This window comes from Anomaloglossus baeobatrachus, chromosome 1, assembly GCF_048569485.1.
Source record: "Anomaloglossus baeobatrachus isolate aAnoBae1 chromosome 1, aAnoBae1.hap1, whole genome shotgun sequence".
NCBI lineage: Eukaryota > Metazoa > Chordata > Amphibia > Anura > Aromobatidae > Anomaloglossus > Anomaloglossus baeobatrachus.
Genome location: NC_134353.1, coordinates 351,903,257 through 351,918,948, shown reverse-complemented (window position 1 = coordinate 351,918,948; position 15,692 = coordinate 351,903,257). Strand labels below are relative to the sequence as shown.

General features: G+C 47.0%; 1 protein-coding gene across 3 annotated transcripts in view; it reads right to left on the bottom strand.

Moving 5' to 3' along the window:
- ANTXR2 (ANTXR cell adhesion molecule 2) overlaps positions 1–15,692 on the bottom strand; it is a 356,942-nt gene that overhangs the window by 254,477 nt on the left and 86,773 nt on the right. For all 3 annotated transcript variants that reach the window (XM_075352423.1, XM_075352424.1, XM_075352422.1), the window contains one exon: positions 10,536–10,617. In XM_075352423.1, the coding sequence (XP_075208538.1) occupies positions 10,536–10,617 (82 nt within the window). The remainder of the gene's footprint in view (positions 1–10,535; positions 10,618–15,692) is intronic.

Here is a 15,692-nt window from a genome sequence, read left to right as displayed (position 1 = left end):
AGAATCTCTGGCTGAATGTAGCTGGTGGGTATCTCACAGATGAAATACCATCATTCAGCTACAACCAATGGGAAGACACCACACCCTTTTTTATGCCCATCCTGTCTGCAGACCACTGCCAGACATAGCTATGAACCTCTGGTTAATTTTACCCCCAGTTCAGTTTTATGATTTTGTGTGCTTGTTACCTGACTACTTTTCCTGCTTGCTGTTTATGTACCTTGTTGGCCGATACGCATTTCACCTCTGCTTGTTTTCTGATTAAGTCCTGGCCGTCCCATTCTGTTCCTGTTCCTCAATTAATGTTTTGACCCTGCCTGACTACTATTCTCTGTAATAGCGTTGTGACTCACATTTCCCATACATTTCAAAGTAAAACTTTGACCGCCTGATGGCATTGAGCTCTGCTGCCAGCATAGTAAGGAGGTGTGTGGTAGTCCTTGTGCGCAGTTGCAAGGAAGGGTGGCCTGACCACACAGGGTTTGCGCAAAGGTAGAGGACCCACACGAGGTTGAAGAGGCAGAAGCAGTGTATTAACTTCTACATACAGAACAAGGATTGAAACAACTCGTGGGGACGGCAAGACTTGTACAGCAGACCCTTCTCCATCTCTCACCATAGTTTGCCAGTGCCCAGTCAGTGACATGTAATGACCCTGTCTATGCTTACTGGTCCAAGTATCTGTGTTGAAATGCACCCTGTCGCACACAGATTTTCTCAAGGAAGTGGTGATGTTGTGTGCGACATGCCGGTGTAGCGCGGGCATGCTTTTCTTGGAGAAGCAGTGGTGATTGGGCATCTGGTACTGGGGCACAGCGACAGACATAAGGTCTGTAAAATCCTGTGTGTCCACTACGCGTAAAGGCAGCATTTCGGTAGCCAACAGCTTACAGAGGGATAGAGTCAACCACTTAGCTTTGTCATGGGTCGCAGTAAGTGGCCTTTTATTTGACCACATCTGAGGGACAGAGATCTGGCTGCTGTCTGTAGACGGTGTTGAGTAGGGTGTCCCTGGAAAAATGCAGGTTTGTGAGAAAAGTGCAGGCGGAGACATGATGTTGGCTTCATCTTGCCTTCAGATCTGTTCATCTTGTATCATTTTTAAAAAACACAGCAAGCAAGGGTTACTCCAAGCGGAGTCTCCCTTTTTTTCCAAAAATTGGGCCCCACACAGACACCTTATCAGTGGCAGCACTTGTGCCCTAGTTGCAAACAGGATGTTTTGATTTGCATCAAGCACATTCCAAATCCACAAGCATTTACTCTCCCCAGGATGACACAGGGGTAGTAAATTCCTTCTGGATCCATGACTTGTTCATTTTGATGAACGTCAGTCTGTCCACATTGTCACTGGACAGACGCGTGCGCTTATCTGTCAGCACACACCCAGCAGCACTGAAGACACGTTCAGAGACAACGCTGGCAGCTGGACACGACAAAATCTTCGAGGCGTAACTGGAGAGCTCTTGACATTTTTCTAGATTTGAAGCCCAAAAGGAGCAAGGCTCCATTTGCAAAGTCATTGCATCGATGTTCATTTGGAGATACTCCTGTATCATCCTCTCCATCCGTTGACTATGTGTCAGACTTGTTGTCTCTGGTGGCCTTGCAAAGGAGGGTCTAAAAAAATTATGAAAAGATTCCATAAAATTGCTGTTACCAGCACCAGATACGGTCCTACTGGTACGGGTAGACTGTTGAAGATGACGAGGCCGTCCCATGTTTGTCAAGTTACAACTGGGAGAATCACTCCCTTCACCTGCACGGTTGTTTGGTGGAAAAGCCGAGCTAAGATCGAGTAACAGCTTCTGCTGATACTCCTGCATACGTGCGTCCCTTTCTATGGGTGGAATTATGTCACAAAATTTGGACTTGTCCCGGGGATCTAATAGTGTGGCAAGCCAGTAGTCATCATCACTTCTAATTTTGACAATACGAGGGTCATGTTGGAGGTAGTGCAACAAGAAGGCACTCATGTGTCTTGCGCAGCCATGCGCACCAAGTCCACGCTGTGTTTGTGGCATAGAGGTGCTAACCGTTCTTTCTTCCTCTGTCATCTCCCCCCAACCTCTTTCAACTGAAATTTGACCAAGGTCCCCCTCATCTGCTGAGTCTTCCATGTCCATGGACAGTTCGTCCTCCATATCTTCATGTCCTCCTGCACCTTCCTCAACATCTCACCTGCTACCATGCGCCCTTGTTGATCCCTGTCCCCCATGGTCCCATGCCTGCCGCGTTGGTGATGATGAACGTCTGGACCTTGGTGATGTTGTTGTGTCTTGCGCATATGAATCCTCCTGTAGTTCCTCCCCTTCCTGTTGTCCCACCCCCTGACTACGAATAGTGTTTAGCGTGTGCTCATGCATGTAAATGACTGTAATCGTCATGCTGATAATGGCATTGTCAGCGCTAAACATATTCGTCGCCATGTCGAAACTGTGCAGAAGGGTGCATAGGTCCTTGATCTGAGATCACTCCATCAGGGTGATCTGCCCCACTTCTGCATCTCGTTGGCCCAGGCTATACATCATGACGTATTGCACCAGGGCTCGCCGGTGCTGCCACAGTCGCTGTAACATGTGGAGAGTTGAATTCCAGCGTGTCGCCACATCGCATTTCAGGCGATGAACCGGCAGGCCGAAAGACTTCTGGAGCGATGCAAGTCGCTCAGGTGCGGCGGTTGAACGGCGGAAGTGAGCACTGCAGACAGTTTCCGTGCCCTGGTCAGAAGGCCATCTAGGCCGGGATAGTGTGTTAAAAATTGCTGGACAACAAGGTTAAACACGTGAGCCATACAAGGCACGTGTGTCACCTTGCCCAGGCGAAGGGCCGCACCCAGGTTTGCAGCATTGTCGCACACGGCCTTACCAGGCTGCAGGTTGAGTGGAGACAACCATTTATCAAAATCAGTCTCCAGAGCTGCCCACAACTCAGTCGCTGTGTGACTCCTATTTCAAAGACATGTCAAGCTAAAGACCGCCTGATGCCGTTGCGCTCTGCTACCAGCATAGTAATGAGGGGTGCGTGATTCCTTCTGCGCAGTGAGAACGCTGGTGGCCTGACCAGGCAGGCTTGGGGCGGAGGTGGAGGACCCAGATGAGGTGGAGGATGCAGAAGCAGTGGCGGAACTTGGACAGACAGAGGATTGACACACAAGTCGTGGGGACGGCAAGACTTGTGCAGCAGACCCTTCACCATCTATCACCATAGTTACCCAGTGGCCAGTCAGCGACATGTAACGTCCCTGTCCATGCTTACTGGTCCAAGTATCGGTGGTGAAATGCACCCGTTCACACACAGAGTTTCTCAAGGAAGCGGTGATGTTGTGTGCGACATGCTGGTGTAGCGCGGGCACACCTTTCTTAGAGAAGTAGTGGCGACTAGGCATCTGGTACTGGGGCACAGCGACAGACATAAGGTCTCTAAAATCCTGTGTGTCCACTAGGCGGAAAGGCAGCATTTCTGTAGTCAACAGCTTACAGAGGGATAGAGTCAACCTCTTCGCTTTGTCATGGGTCGCAGGAAGTGGCCTTTTATTTGACCACATCTGAGGGACAGAGATCTGGCTGCTGTGTGTAGACGGTGTTGAGTCGGGTGTCCCTGGAAAAATGCAGCTTTGTGAGGAAAGTGCAGGCGGAGACATGATGTTGCCTTCATCCAAAGTTGGTGCTATCGATGTCTGAGAGAGCTGTACACACTCACTTGTTTCCCCTTCCAAACCAACTGACGACCTACCAAGCAAACTGCCTGTTGCGGTTACAGTGGTGGAAGTTGTGGGTGGAAAAACAGGTGTGACAGCTGTCCCCACAGTCCTAGAAGATGACGAGCGCGCGGATGCACTGGAAGGGGCAGGCGGTGGATGGTTCGCTCCGCTAGGCCGCATTGCAGCACGGTGAGCTTCCCATCGGGCCATATGATATTTATTCATGTGACGATTCATGGAAGAAGTTGTCAAACTGCTGAGGTTTTGACCTCTACTAAGAGAACCATGACAAATTTTACAGATCACATAATTTGGGCGATCTTTTTCTATGTCAAAAAAGGACCTGGCTAGGCAAGGCTTAGAGGCCATGCGACCTGTTGATCCACCCCGAATAATGCTCAGAGGCAGAGTGGTGGCTGAGGATGCAGTTGTAGACGTGCTACCAGTGCTCCGACTGTGTCCAGGAAGGCGCCAGGTTACTTCGACGTCGGTTGCATCCTCCTCCACCGCCTCTGTTGACCTCCTCGAGTGTCTGACTGTGGGTTGACAGTAGGTGTGATCTAGAACTTAATCATCAATTGTTGTGTTTGCACTCCCCTACCCCTCAGACCGAGTTTCTTCTTGCCCTGACCGAATATTTAAGTTGTCATCCCAATCGGGTATCTGCGTCTCATCTTCATCAGTATGTTCCTCATTGCCTATAACCACAGTTGTTGGAAAGGCAGCATTTTGGTAGCCAACAGTTTGCATATGATGAAAGTCAACCTCCAAGCCATTTCATGCCCTTCTAAAAGCATGTAAAACACAGCGAGGGGACTCCAACCACAGTCTCCCTCGTTGCCACTAACTGGGCCACACACACCCCACTTGACTGGCATCGGTTGAGCCCCCTTTTGAAAAAGAAAAAGATGCTTTGCATGAAGCACTCTCAAAAATACGCGTGCCTTTCCCGTCCCCTGGCTGACCCAGGGGAAGAAAAGTCCTCTGAGAGCCATGACTTGTTCATCTTGGTTCTTTTAGAGACACAGCGAGGGGACTCCAACCACAGTCTCCCTCGTTGCCACTAACTGGGCCACACACACCCCACTTGACTGGCATCGGTTGAGCCCCCTTTTGAAAAAGAAAAAGATGCTTTGCATGAAGCACTCTCAAAAATACGCGTGCCTTTCCCGTCCCCTGGCTGACCCAGGGGAAGAAAAGTCCTCTGAGAGCCATGACTTGTTCATCTTGGTTCTTTTAGAGACACAGCGAGGGGACTCCAACCACAGTCTCCCTCGTTGCCACTAACTGGGCCACACACACCCCACTTGACTGGCATCGGTTGACCCCCCCTTTTGACAAAGAAAAAGATGCTTTGCATGAAGCACTCTCAAAAATACGCGTGCCTTTCCCGTCCCCTGGCTGACCCAGGGGAAGAAAAGTCCTCTGAGAGCCATGACTTGTTCATCTTGGTTCTTTTAGAGACACAGCGAGGGGACTCCAACCACAGTCTCCCTCGTTGCCACTAACTGGGCCACACACACCCCACTTGACTGGCATCGGTTGAGCCCCCTTTTGAAAAAGAAAAAGATGCTTTGCATGAAGCACTCTCAAAAATACGCGTGCCTTTCCCGTCCCCTGGCTGACCCAGGGGAAGAAAAGTCCTCTGAGAGCCATGACTTGTTCATCTTGGTTCTTTTAGAGACACAGCGAGGGGACTCCAACCACAGTCTCCCTCGTTGCCACTAACTGGGCCACACACACCCCACTTGACTGGCATCGGTTGACCCCCCCTTTTGACAAAGAAAAAGATGCTTTTCATGAAGCACTCTCAAAAATACGCGTGCCTTTCCCGTCCCCTGGCTGACCCAGGGGAAGAAAAGTCCTCTGAGAGCCATGACTTGTTCATCTTGGTTCTTTTAGAGACACAGCGAGGGGACTCCAACCACAGTCTCCCTCGTTGCCACTAACTGGGCCACACACACCCCACTTGACTGGCATCGGTTGAGCCCCCTTTTGAAAAAGAAAAAGATGCTTTGCATGAAGCACTCTCAAAAATACGCGTGCCTTTCCCGTCCCCTGGCTGACCCAGGGGAAGAAAAGTCCTCTGAGAGCCATGACTTGTTCATCTTGGTTCTTTTAGAGACACAGCGAGGGGACTCCAACCACAGTCTCCCTCGTTGCCACTAACTGGGCCACACACACCCCACTTGACTGGCATCGGTTGACCCCCCCTTTTGACAAAGAAAAAGATGCTTTGCATGAAGCACTCTCAAAAATACGCGTGCCTTTCCCGTCCCCTGGCTGACCCAGGGGAAGAAAAGTCCTCTGAGAGCCATGACTTGTTCATCTTGGTTCTTTTAGAGACACAGCGAGGGGACTCCAACCACAGTCTCCCTCGTTGCCACTAACTGGGCCACACACACCCCACTTGACTGGCATCGGTTGACCCCCCCTTTTGACAAAGAAAAAGATGCTTTGCATGAAGCACTCTCAAAAATACGCGTGCCTTTCCCGTCCCCTGGCTGACCCAGGGGAAGAAAAGTCCTCTGAGAGCCATGACTTGTTCATCTTGGTTCTTTTAGAGACACAGCGAGGGGACTCCAACCACAGTCTCCCTCGTTGCCACTAACTGGGCCACACACACCCCACTTGACTGGCATCGGTTGAGCCCCCTTTTGAAAAAGAAAAAGATGCTTTGCATGAAGCACTCTCAAAAATACGCGTGCCTTTCCCGTCCCCTGGCTGACCCAGGGGAAGAAAAGTCCTCTGAGAGCCATGACTTGTTCATCTTGGTTCTTTTAGAGACACAGCGAGGGGACTCCAACCACAGTCTCCCTCGTTGCCACTAACTGGGCCACACACACCCCACTTGACTGGCATCGGTTGACCCCCCCTTTTGACAAAGAAAAAGATGCTTTTCATGAAGCACTCTCAAAAATACGCGTGCCTTTCCCGTCCCCTGGCTGACCCAGGGGAAGAAAAGTCCTCTGAGAGCCATGACTTGTTCATCTTGGTTCTTTTAGAGACACAGCGAGGGGACTCCAACCACAGTCTCCCTCGTTGCCACTAACTGGGCCACACACACCCCACTTGACTGGCATCGGTTGAGCCCCCTTTTGAAAAAGAAAAAGATGCTTTGCATGAAGCACTCTCAAAAATACGCGTGCCTTTCCCGTCCCCTGGCTGACCCAGGGGAAGAAAAGTCCTCTGAGAGCCATGACTTGTTCATCTTGGTTCTTTTAGAGACACAGCGAGGGGACTCCAACCACAGTCTCCCTCGTTGCCACTAACTGGGCCACACACACCCCACTTGACTGGCATCGGTTGACCCCCCCTTTTGACAAAGAAAAAGATGCTTTTCATGAAGCACTCTCAAAAATACGCGTGCCTTTCCCGTCCCCTGGCTGACCCAGGGGAAGAAAAGTCCTCTGAGAGCCATGACTTGTTCATCTTGGTTCTTTTAGAGACACAGCGAGGGGACTCCAACCACAGTCTCCCTCGTTGCCACTAACTGGGCCACACACACCCCACTTGACTGGCATCGGTTGAGCCCCCTTTTGAAAAAGAAAAAGATGCTTTGCATGAAGCACTCTCAAAAATACGCGTGCCTTTCCCGTCCCCTGGCTGACCCAGGGGAAGAAAAGTCCTCTGAGAGCCATGACTTGTTCATCTTGGTTCTTTTAGAGACACAGCGAGGGGACTCCAACCACAGTCTCCCTCGTTGCCACTAACTGGGCCACACACACCCCACTTGACTGGCATCGGTTGACCCCCCCTTTTGACAAAGAAAAAGATGCTTTGCATGAAGCACTCTCAAAAATACGCGTGCCTTTCCCGTCCCCTGGCTGACCCAGGGGAAGAAAAGTCCTCTGAGAGCCATGACTTGTTCATCTTGGTTCTTTTAGAGACACAGCGAGGGGACTCCAACCACAGTCTCCCTCGTTGCCACTAACTGGGCCACACACACCCCACTTGACTGGCATCGGTTGACCCCCCCTTTTGACAAAGAAAAAGATGCTTTGCATGAAGCACTCTCAAAAATACGCGTGCCTTTCCCGTCCCCTGGCTGACCCAGGGGAAGAAAAGTCCTCTGAGAGCCATGACTTGTTCATCTTGGTTCTTTTAGAGACACAGCGAGGGGACTCCAACCACAGTCTCCCTCGTTGCCACTAACTGGGCCACACACACCCCACTTGACTGGCATCGGTTGAGCCCCCTTTTGAAAAAGAAAAAGATGCTTTGCATGAAGCACTCTCAAAAATACGCGTGCCTTTCCCGTCCCCTGGCTGACCCAGAGGAAGAAAAGTCCTCTGAGAGCCATGACTTGTTCATCTTGGTTCTTTTAGAGACACAGCGAGGGGACTCCAACCACAGTCTCCCTCGTTGCCACTAACTGGGCCACACACACCCCACTTGACTGGCATCGGTTGACCCCCCCTTTTGACAAAGAAAAAGATGCTTTTCATGAAGCACTCTCAAAAATACGCGTGCCTTTCCCGTCCCCTGGCTGACCCAGGGGAAGAAAAGTCCTCTGAGAGCCATGACTTGTTCATCTTGGTTCTTTTAGAGACACAGCGAGGGGACTCCAACCACAGTCTCCCTCGTTGCCACTAACTGGGCCACACACACCCCACTTGACTGGCATCGGTTGAGCCCCCTTTTGAAAAAGAAAAAGATGCTTTGCATGAAGCACTCTCAAAAATACGCGTGCCTTTCCCGTCCCCTGGCTGACCCAGGGGAAGAAAAGTCCTCTGAGAGCCATGACTTGTTCATCTTGGTTCTTTTAGAGACACAGCGAGGGGACTCCAACCACAGTCTCCCTCGTTGCCACTAACTGGGCCACACACACCCCACTTGACTGGCATCGGTTGAGCCCCCTTTTGAAAAAGAAAAAGATGCTTTGCATGAAGCACTCTCAAAAATACGCGTGCCTTTCCCGTCCCCTGGCTGACCCAGGGGAAGAAAAGTCCTCTGAGAGCCATGACTTGTTCATCTTGGTTCTTTTAGAGACACAGCGAGGGGACTCCAACCACAGTCTCCCTCGTTGCCACTAACTGGGCCACACACACCCCACTTGACTGGCATCGGTTGACCCCCCCTTTTGACAAAGAAAAAGATGCTTTTCATGAAGCACTCTCAAAAATACGCGTGCCTTTCCCGTCCCCTGGCTGACCCAGGGGAAGAAAAGTCCTCTGAGAGCCATGACTTGTTCATCTTGGTTCTTTTAGAGACACAGCGAGGGGACTCCAACCACAGTCTCCCTCGTTGCCACTAACTGGGCCACACACACCCCACTTGACTGGCATCGGTTGAGCCCCCTTTTGAAAAAGAAAAAGATGCTTTGCATGAAGCACTCTCAAAAATACGCGTGCCTTTCCCGTCCCCTGGCTGACCCAGGGGAAGAAAAGTCCTCTGAGAGCCATGACTTGTTCATCTTGGTTCTTTTAGAGACACAGCGAGGGGACTCCAACCACAGTCTCCCTCGTTGCCACTAACTGGGCCACACACACCCCACTTGACTGGCATCGGTTGACCCCCCCTTTTGACAAAGAAAAAGATGCTTTGCATGAAGCACTCTCAAAAATACGCGTGCCTTTCCCGTCCCCTGGCTGACCCAGGGGAAGAAAAGTCCTCTGAGAGCCATGACTTGTTCATCTTGGTTCTTTTAGAGACACAGCGAGGGGACTCCAACCACAGTCTCCCTCGTTGCCACTAACTGGGCCACACACACCCCACTTGACTGGCATCGGTTGAGCCCCCCTTTTGACAAAGAAAAAGATGCTTTGCATGAAGCACTCTCAAAAATACGCGTGCCTTTCGCCTCCCCTGGCTGACCCAGGGGAAGAAAAGTCCTCTGAGAGCCAGGTCCACATTGTCAGTGGACAGACACGTGTGCTTATCTGCCAGCAGACCCCCAGCAGCACTGAAGACAGGTTCCGAGAGAACGCTGGCTGCAGGACACGACAAGATCCTCAAGGCGTACGTGGCGAGCTCAGGCAATTTATCCAGATTGGAAGCCTAAAATGAGCAGGGCTCAAGTTGCACAATAATGGAATCGATGTTTCTTTGCATATACTCATATATCTGTGTGTCTCCCTCTTTTTCCTTGTCCAGCTGTTTTGTTTTCACATGAGTATATGTCCTTGTCACTTTCCCATGTGTTTGTGTTATGTTGTGAGTTGTTTGTCACCTTTTGGACACCTTTCAGGGTGTTTTCTAGGTGTTTTACTGTGTTTGTGATTGCCTGCCATTGTTTCCTATGGGCTCGAGTTCGGTTCGTCGAACGTTCGACGAGCCGAACTCGAGCCAGACCCCCCGTTCGGCGAACCGCCTCGAGCCGAACCGGGACCGGTTCGCTCATCTCTAATGATTAGACCATGTTCCTGTACAGTCAGACACAGCCATTACACAGTACATAGCAGGGGCACAGATATAAGATTATCTCAGCACAGGAACATTTTTTTTTAAACAAATCCAATTGTGAAACGTATTACTATTCCAAGATCTATTGATTAAATTCAATTTTAAAATTAACTTTGTTTGTGGGAAAACCGCTTTAAGGAATCTAAAAGTGTATGCAATGTTGAACATGTAAAGTATACTCGGTTTAATAATGATAAGCATATGCTTATTAAGACATACAATTGGTGAAATATAATTGTATTTATACAGGCAAATTAGTATCTACAAGACATAAGTATTATATCCAAAGACATACAGATAGGGAATTTAGATTGTGAGCCCCTATGGGGACAGTGTTCCTGATGTATGTAAAGCGCTGCGGAATATGTTAGCGCTATATAAAAATAAAGATTTATATCTATTTTATATTTATATCTTTACAACTTACTTGCATAAAACCTTCGTGCATGTATGTTTCACCAGCCGGGTCCACTTGACTCAAATCCTGAAGTCCTTTAGTAATTTTGGCTCTGTAAAATATATAATATGAGTTACAGTATTTTTACAAACATACTGAAAGGCAATTAGTCACCAGATTTTTGCCACCTATTCTGAGAACATCATATTGTATAGACAGATATCCTGATTCCACTGGTGTAACTTACTTAGCTGTTTGCTGTAGTTTTGAAAAAAAAAAAGTCACAGAGAACTAGTAAACTATAGTTCTCCATATTCATGAGCCCCGTATAACCCCACCCAACCACTGATTGTCAGTTTTCTGCCAATGCAGTGAACACAGAAAGTTGCCAATCAATGGTGTGGGCAGGGTTGTTATACAGAGCTCAGTATTCAGAAAACTGGTAGTTCTGCAGCATGTAAAACAGTGATTTTATAAATACTACAAGAGGCAGCCCAATAAACGATTTATTGCTGTAATCGCAGTTTCTGCCACTACATAGCTGTCATATGGGGTAGCAAAAACCTGTCGACAAATTGCCTTTAAAGAGGTATTTTAAGACTTGATAATTATAGCCTAGTCCATTGATTCAGATCTAGCCTAGTCCATTGATTCAGATCAGTGGAGAGTTGACATTAGATGATAGTAGCTCCCACAGTCATTCAGAAATATATGGAAAACTACAGCTATGCACGCTGTGTAGTGACTGTTCCAAGATACCTTAACTCAGCTCCAATGCTCCAATTCATTTTAATGGGAGTGTAGTTGCAGTACCCAATTATGAGAATAAAACAGTGTACATAGCTGTGGTGTTCCTGATTTGTAAATCATGACCTTCTGGCAATCATGGAAGCAGTTGGCGGTTCCCACTATTTTAACACGATTTACTTGCTGAATAATCCTATATCTGCAGTTAAATAACATATACATCTGTCCTAAGAATAGGTGATCAGTATCAAAGTGCTGGACCACTAAACCACTAAAATATATAAAGAAATCTTCTCTGTGTGTCCTAAGACCTTGGCTATGACTCTCTCCTCCTAAGACACTGTGTGTCTTAGCTGCAGGACCAAAAGTCTCCCTGCTGAGCACCTTCTACGTAGAACAAAACAATGTTTTACCACCTTTCTTTTGCCTAAAGGCTCCGTCACACGCAGAGATAAATCTTTGGCAGATCTGTGGTTGCAGTGAAATCATGGACATATTGTTCCATTTGTACACAGCCACAAACCTGGCACTGATTGTCCACAATTTTTGCTGCAACCACAGATCTGCCGCAGATTTATCTCTGTGTGTGACAGGGCCTTAAGTCTCACTCCTTTCAGCCAATCAACACTTGAAAATGGAACAAATCAGCAACCACTGGGTTCTACAAGTCTATTTGCATCAGAATCGTACAGGTACTACTGTGTAGACAAAAGTGATGAGCGAGAGTGTTGCTACGGCTTGATACTCGTTTGAGCATTGGGATGCTTAGGAATGCTCGCTACTCCATAAAGTATCGCCGGTGCTCCAGCACCATGTTTGAGTCCCCACCCCTCATGTTATACGGCTATTAGCACATAAACATGTGGGGATTGCCTGTCATAAACGTTAAAGCTGTAGCCATATTTGCTACTGGCATTTTTCCGATTGTTTGACCCCATCTTTTATGAGACCATTAATTAGTTTGCCTAAAATAAATACCTTATAGGTTATGATTGTACTACAAACTATTTTGGGTGGTTGATACTGTGACTGCAGGTGTATATATTTGTTGTGACCCCCCCCCCCCCATGGCCCTTTCTCATATCACTTTTTGTATTCCATGTCTGTATTGTCCACTTTTTACTCAGCCCCGCATTGCCTATTATGTTTTTAATTGTAAACTTTGTTAACTAATAAATATCTATTATTAAATATGATATATGCAGCAGTTAGTTTCTATGGTTTTCATAAGATTACTGTACATTACATCCAGTTCACCTTTTAATGCGAGAGCAATGCCACAGAAGAAATGCTACCACAGGCCTCCTCTATCCATTGTTTCAGGTGCCCCACATCCTGGATCATGCATCTGTGGTATTGTTCTCGGTGTGTCAAGAGTGGCAGAAGAGAATCGCGTTGATAATTCAACACAATGGGCAGCACTTTGAGCACATCCTTTAGTGGGTTACTGTCGTTGTTCCATGTCACAAACGTGTCAATAACTCGATAGTGAATAAAGATACATTAAAAATGAGCACACCATTGTTTTTCTTGTGCAATTCTCTATGTGTTTTATGTGTCACATGACCCCCTTCCCATTAAAAATATAAAGTTGAATTCAAAATGACGGCTTTGCAGATGGCCGCCATCGGCGTCACCTGGCCTCAAATGTTTGGCTCCTCTCATGTACTAATATGCCACAAACGGTAAGGTGATATCAGCAACCACTTTCATTTTATCAGGGTGTATCCATACTTATGGCCCACCCTGTATTTTGGATCCGCACCTTCTTTGGTTTTGCCTTTGCAAAGCATAAACCTGTTAGGTTCATACATGAAACTAACTCCCACTGAAAGAGGGAGTTATACACCTGCTACAAAAATATGAATAAAAATATTCACATTTCATAATTCACTTAAAACACATCAACAAATTCACAAAATACCATCAGATTCTAAACTCAAGTACAATGACACAGCTGCCAGGTCCAAATGGAGAGTTCTTCTTGATGGTCTAAACAAGCTTCATTTTCATATTTAATTTTCTATACTAAAGGTTGATATTAGAAAGTGAAATACCGTTTTACAATACAGTTTTCACAATTGTGTTACTAAGTTTCGATGGCTTATTTATTTGAATGGATTCTTGGTTGATGTTTTAGCAGCTTTTGCTTTACTATGGAGTTATTTATTAAACTAAATGAGAAACTTATATGTGTGTAAAAATTGTGAATGAAAGGATCTAGGGCTCACAAAACGTCCTCCAACAGCTAACTAGAGCCATGAACCACATTGCACACGCCCTGACTCTGTTTCTAAGGATAATGACAAGTCATGCATACTTCTCAGACCACATGCACATGTTCAGTGTTTAGTGAGTTCTTTACCTCAGTATATGTAAGGCCCCGCGCACATGTTGAGTATTTGGTGATTATTTACCTGAGTATTTGTAAGACCCCGTGCACATGTTGAGTATTTGGTGATTATTTACCTGAGTATTTGTAAGACCCCGTGCACATGTTGAGTATTTGGTGATTATTTACCTCAGTATTTGTAAGGCCACATGCACAGGTTGAGTATCTGGTGATTATTTTCCTCAGTATTTGTAAGGCCACATGCACAGGTTGAGTATCTGGTGATTATTTACCTCAGTATTTGTAAGGCCCCGTGCACATGTTGAGTATTTGGTGATTATTTACCTGAGTATTTGTAAGACTCCATGCACATGTTCAGTGTCTAGTGAGTTCTTTACCTCAGTATTTGTAAGACCCCGTGCACATGTTGAGTATTTGGTGATTATTTACCTCAGTATTTGTAAGGCCCCGTGCACATGTTGAGTATCTGGTGATTATTTACCTCAGTATTTGTAAGGCCATGTGCACATGTTGAGTATTTGGTGATTATTTAGCTCAGTATTTGTAAGACCACATGCACAGGTTGAGTATTTGGTGATTATTTACATCAGTATTTGTAAGGCCACATGCACAGGTTGAGTATCTGGTGATTATTTACCTCAGTATTTGTAAGGCCCCGTGCACATGTTGAGTATCTGGTGATTATTTACCTCAGTATTTGTAAGGCCCCGTGCACATGTTGAGTATCTGGTGATTATTTACCTCAGTATCTGTAAGGCCATGTGCACATGTTGAGTATTTGGTGATTATTTAGCTCAGTATTTGTAAGACCCCGTGCACATGTTCAGTGTTTAGTGAGTTCTTTACCTCAGTATTTGTAAGACCCCGTGCACATGTTGAGTATTTGGTGATTATTTACCTCAGTATTTGTAAGGCCACATGCACATGTTGAGTATTTGGTGATTATTTACCTCAGTATTTGTAAGGCCCCGTGCACATGTTGAGTATTTGGTTATGATTTTACCTCAGTATTTGTAAGGCCACATGCACAGGTTGAGTATTTGGTGATTATTTACATCAGTATTTGTAAGGCCACATGCACAGGTTGAGTATCTGGTGATTATTTACCTCAGTATTTGTAAGGCCACGTGCACATGTTGAGCATTTGGTGATTATTTACCTAAGTATTTGTAAGGCCGGCTTCTCACTTGCGAGTTTCTCGCAGTAGTGCAATGTGAGAAAATCTCGCATTGCACTCAGACACATGTTATTCAATGAATCAGCTCTCATCTGCGTTTTTATTTCTCACTCCAAATCGGACTGAGAAAAAAATCGCACCATGCTGCTTTTTGGCAAGTTTCACGCACGAGTCTCTCCAATGCAACTCTATGGGAGTGTGAAAAAAAAGCATGTCACACGGACCGCCACTCACACCATCCTAGTGACATTCGTTTTTCTAAATACATTAATCGCATGTTTCTCAAAACACTGGAAATGAGTGAGGTCTCACAATGTCGGTCAATTATAGTGATTGACCGACATTGTGAGACCTCACTCATTTCCAGTGTTTTGAGAAACATGCGATTAATGTCAGTCGGTCTCTCTCTCTCCGTCTCTATTCTCTCTCTGTCGGTCGGTCTCTCTCTCTGTCAGTCTCTCTCTGTCCATGTCGGTCTATCTCTCTCCCCCCTCTCTCTCATACTCACCGATCACCGGCGCGGCGCTGCACGGCATTCACACTGCTCCAGCGGCTTCTCCTCTTTTGAAAAAGCCGGCCGCTCTTTATTCAATCTCGTATTCCGTGCTTTCCCCGCCCACCGGCGCCTATGATTATTTGCAGTCAGACACGCCCCCACGATGAGTGACAGCTGTCACACTGCAACCAATCACAGCTGCCGGTGGGCGGGTCTATATCATACAGTTAAAACAATAAATAAATAATTAAAAAATAAAACGGCGTGCGGTTCCCCCCAATTTTAATACCAGCCAGGGTATAGCCACACGGCTGCTGGCTGGTATTCTCAGGATGGGGAGCCCCACGTTATGGAGAGCCCCCCACCCTAACAATATCAGCTAGCAGCCGCCCGGAATAGCCGCATCCATTAGAT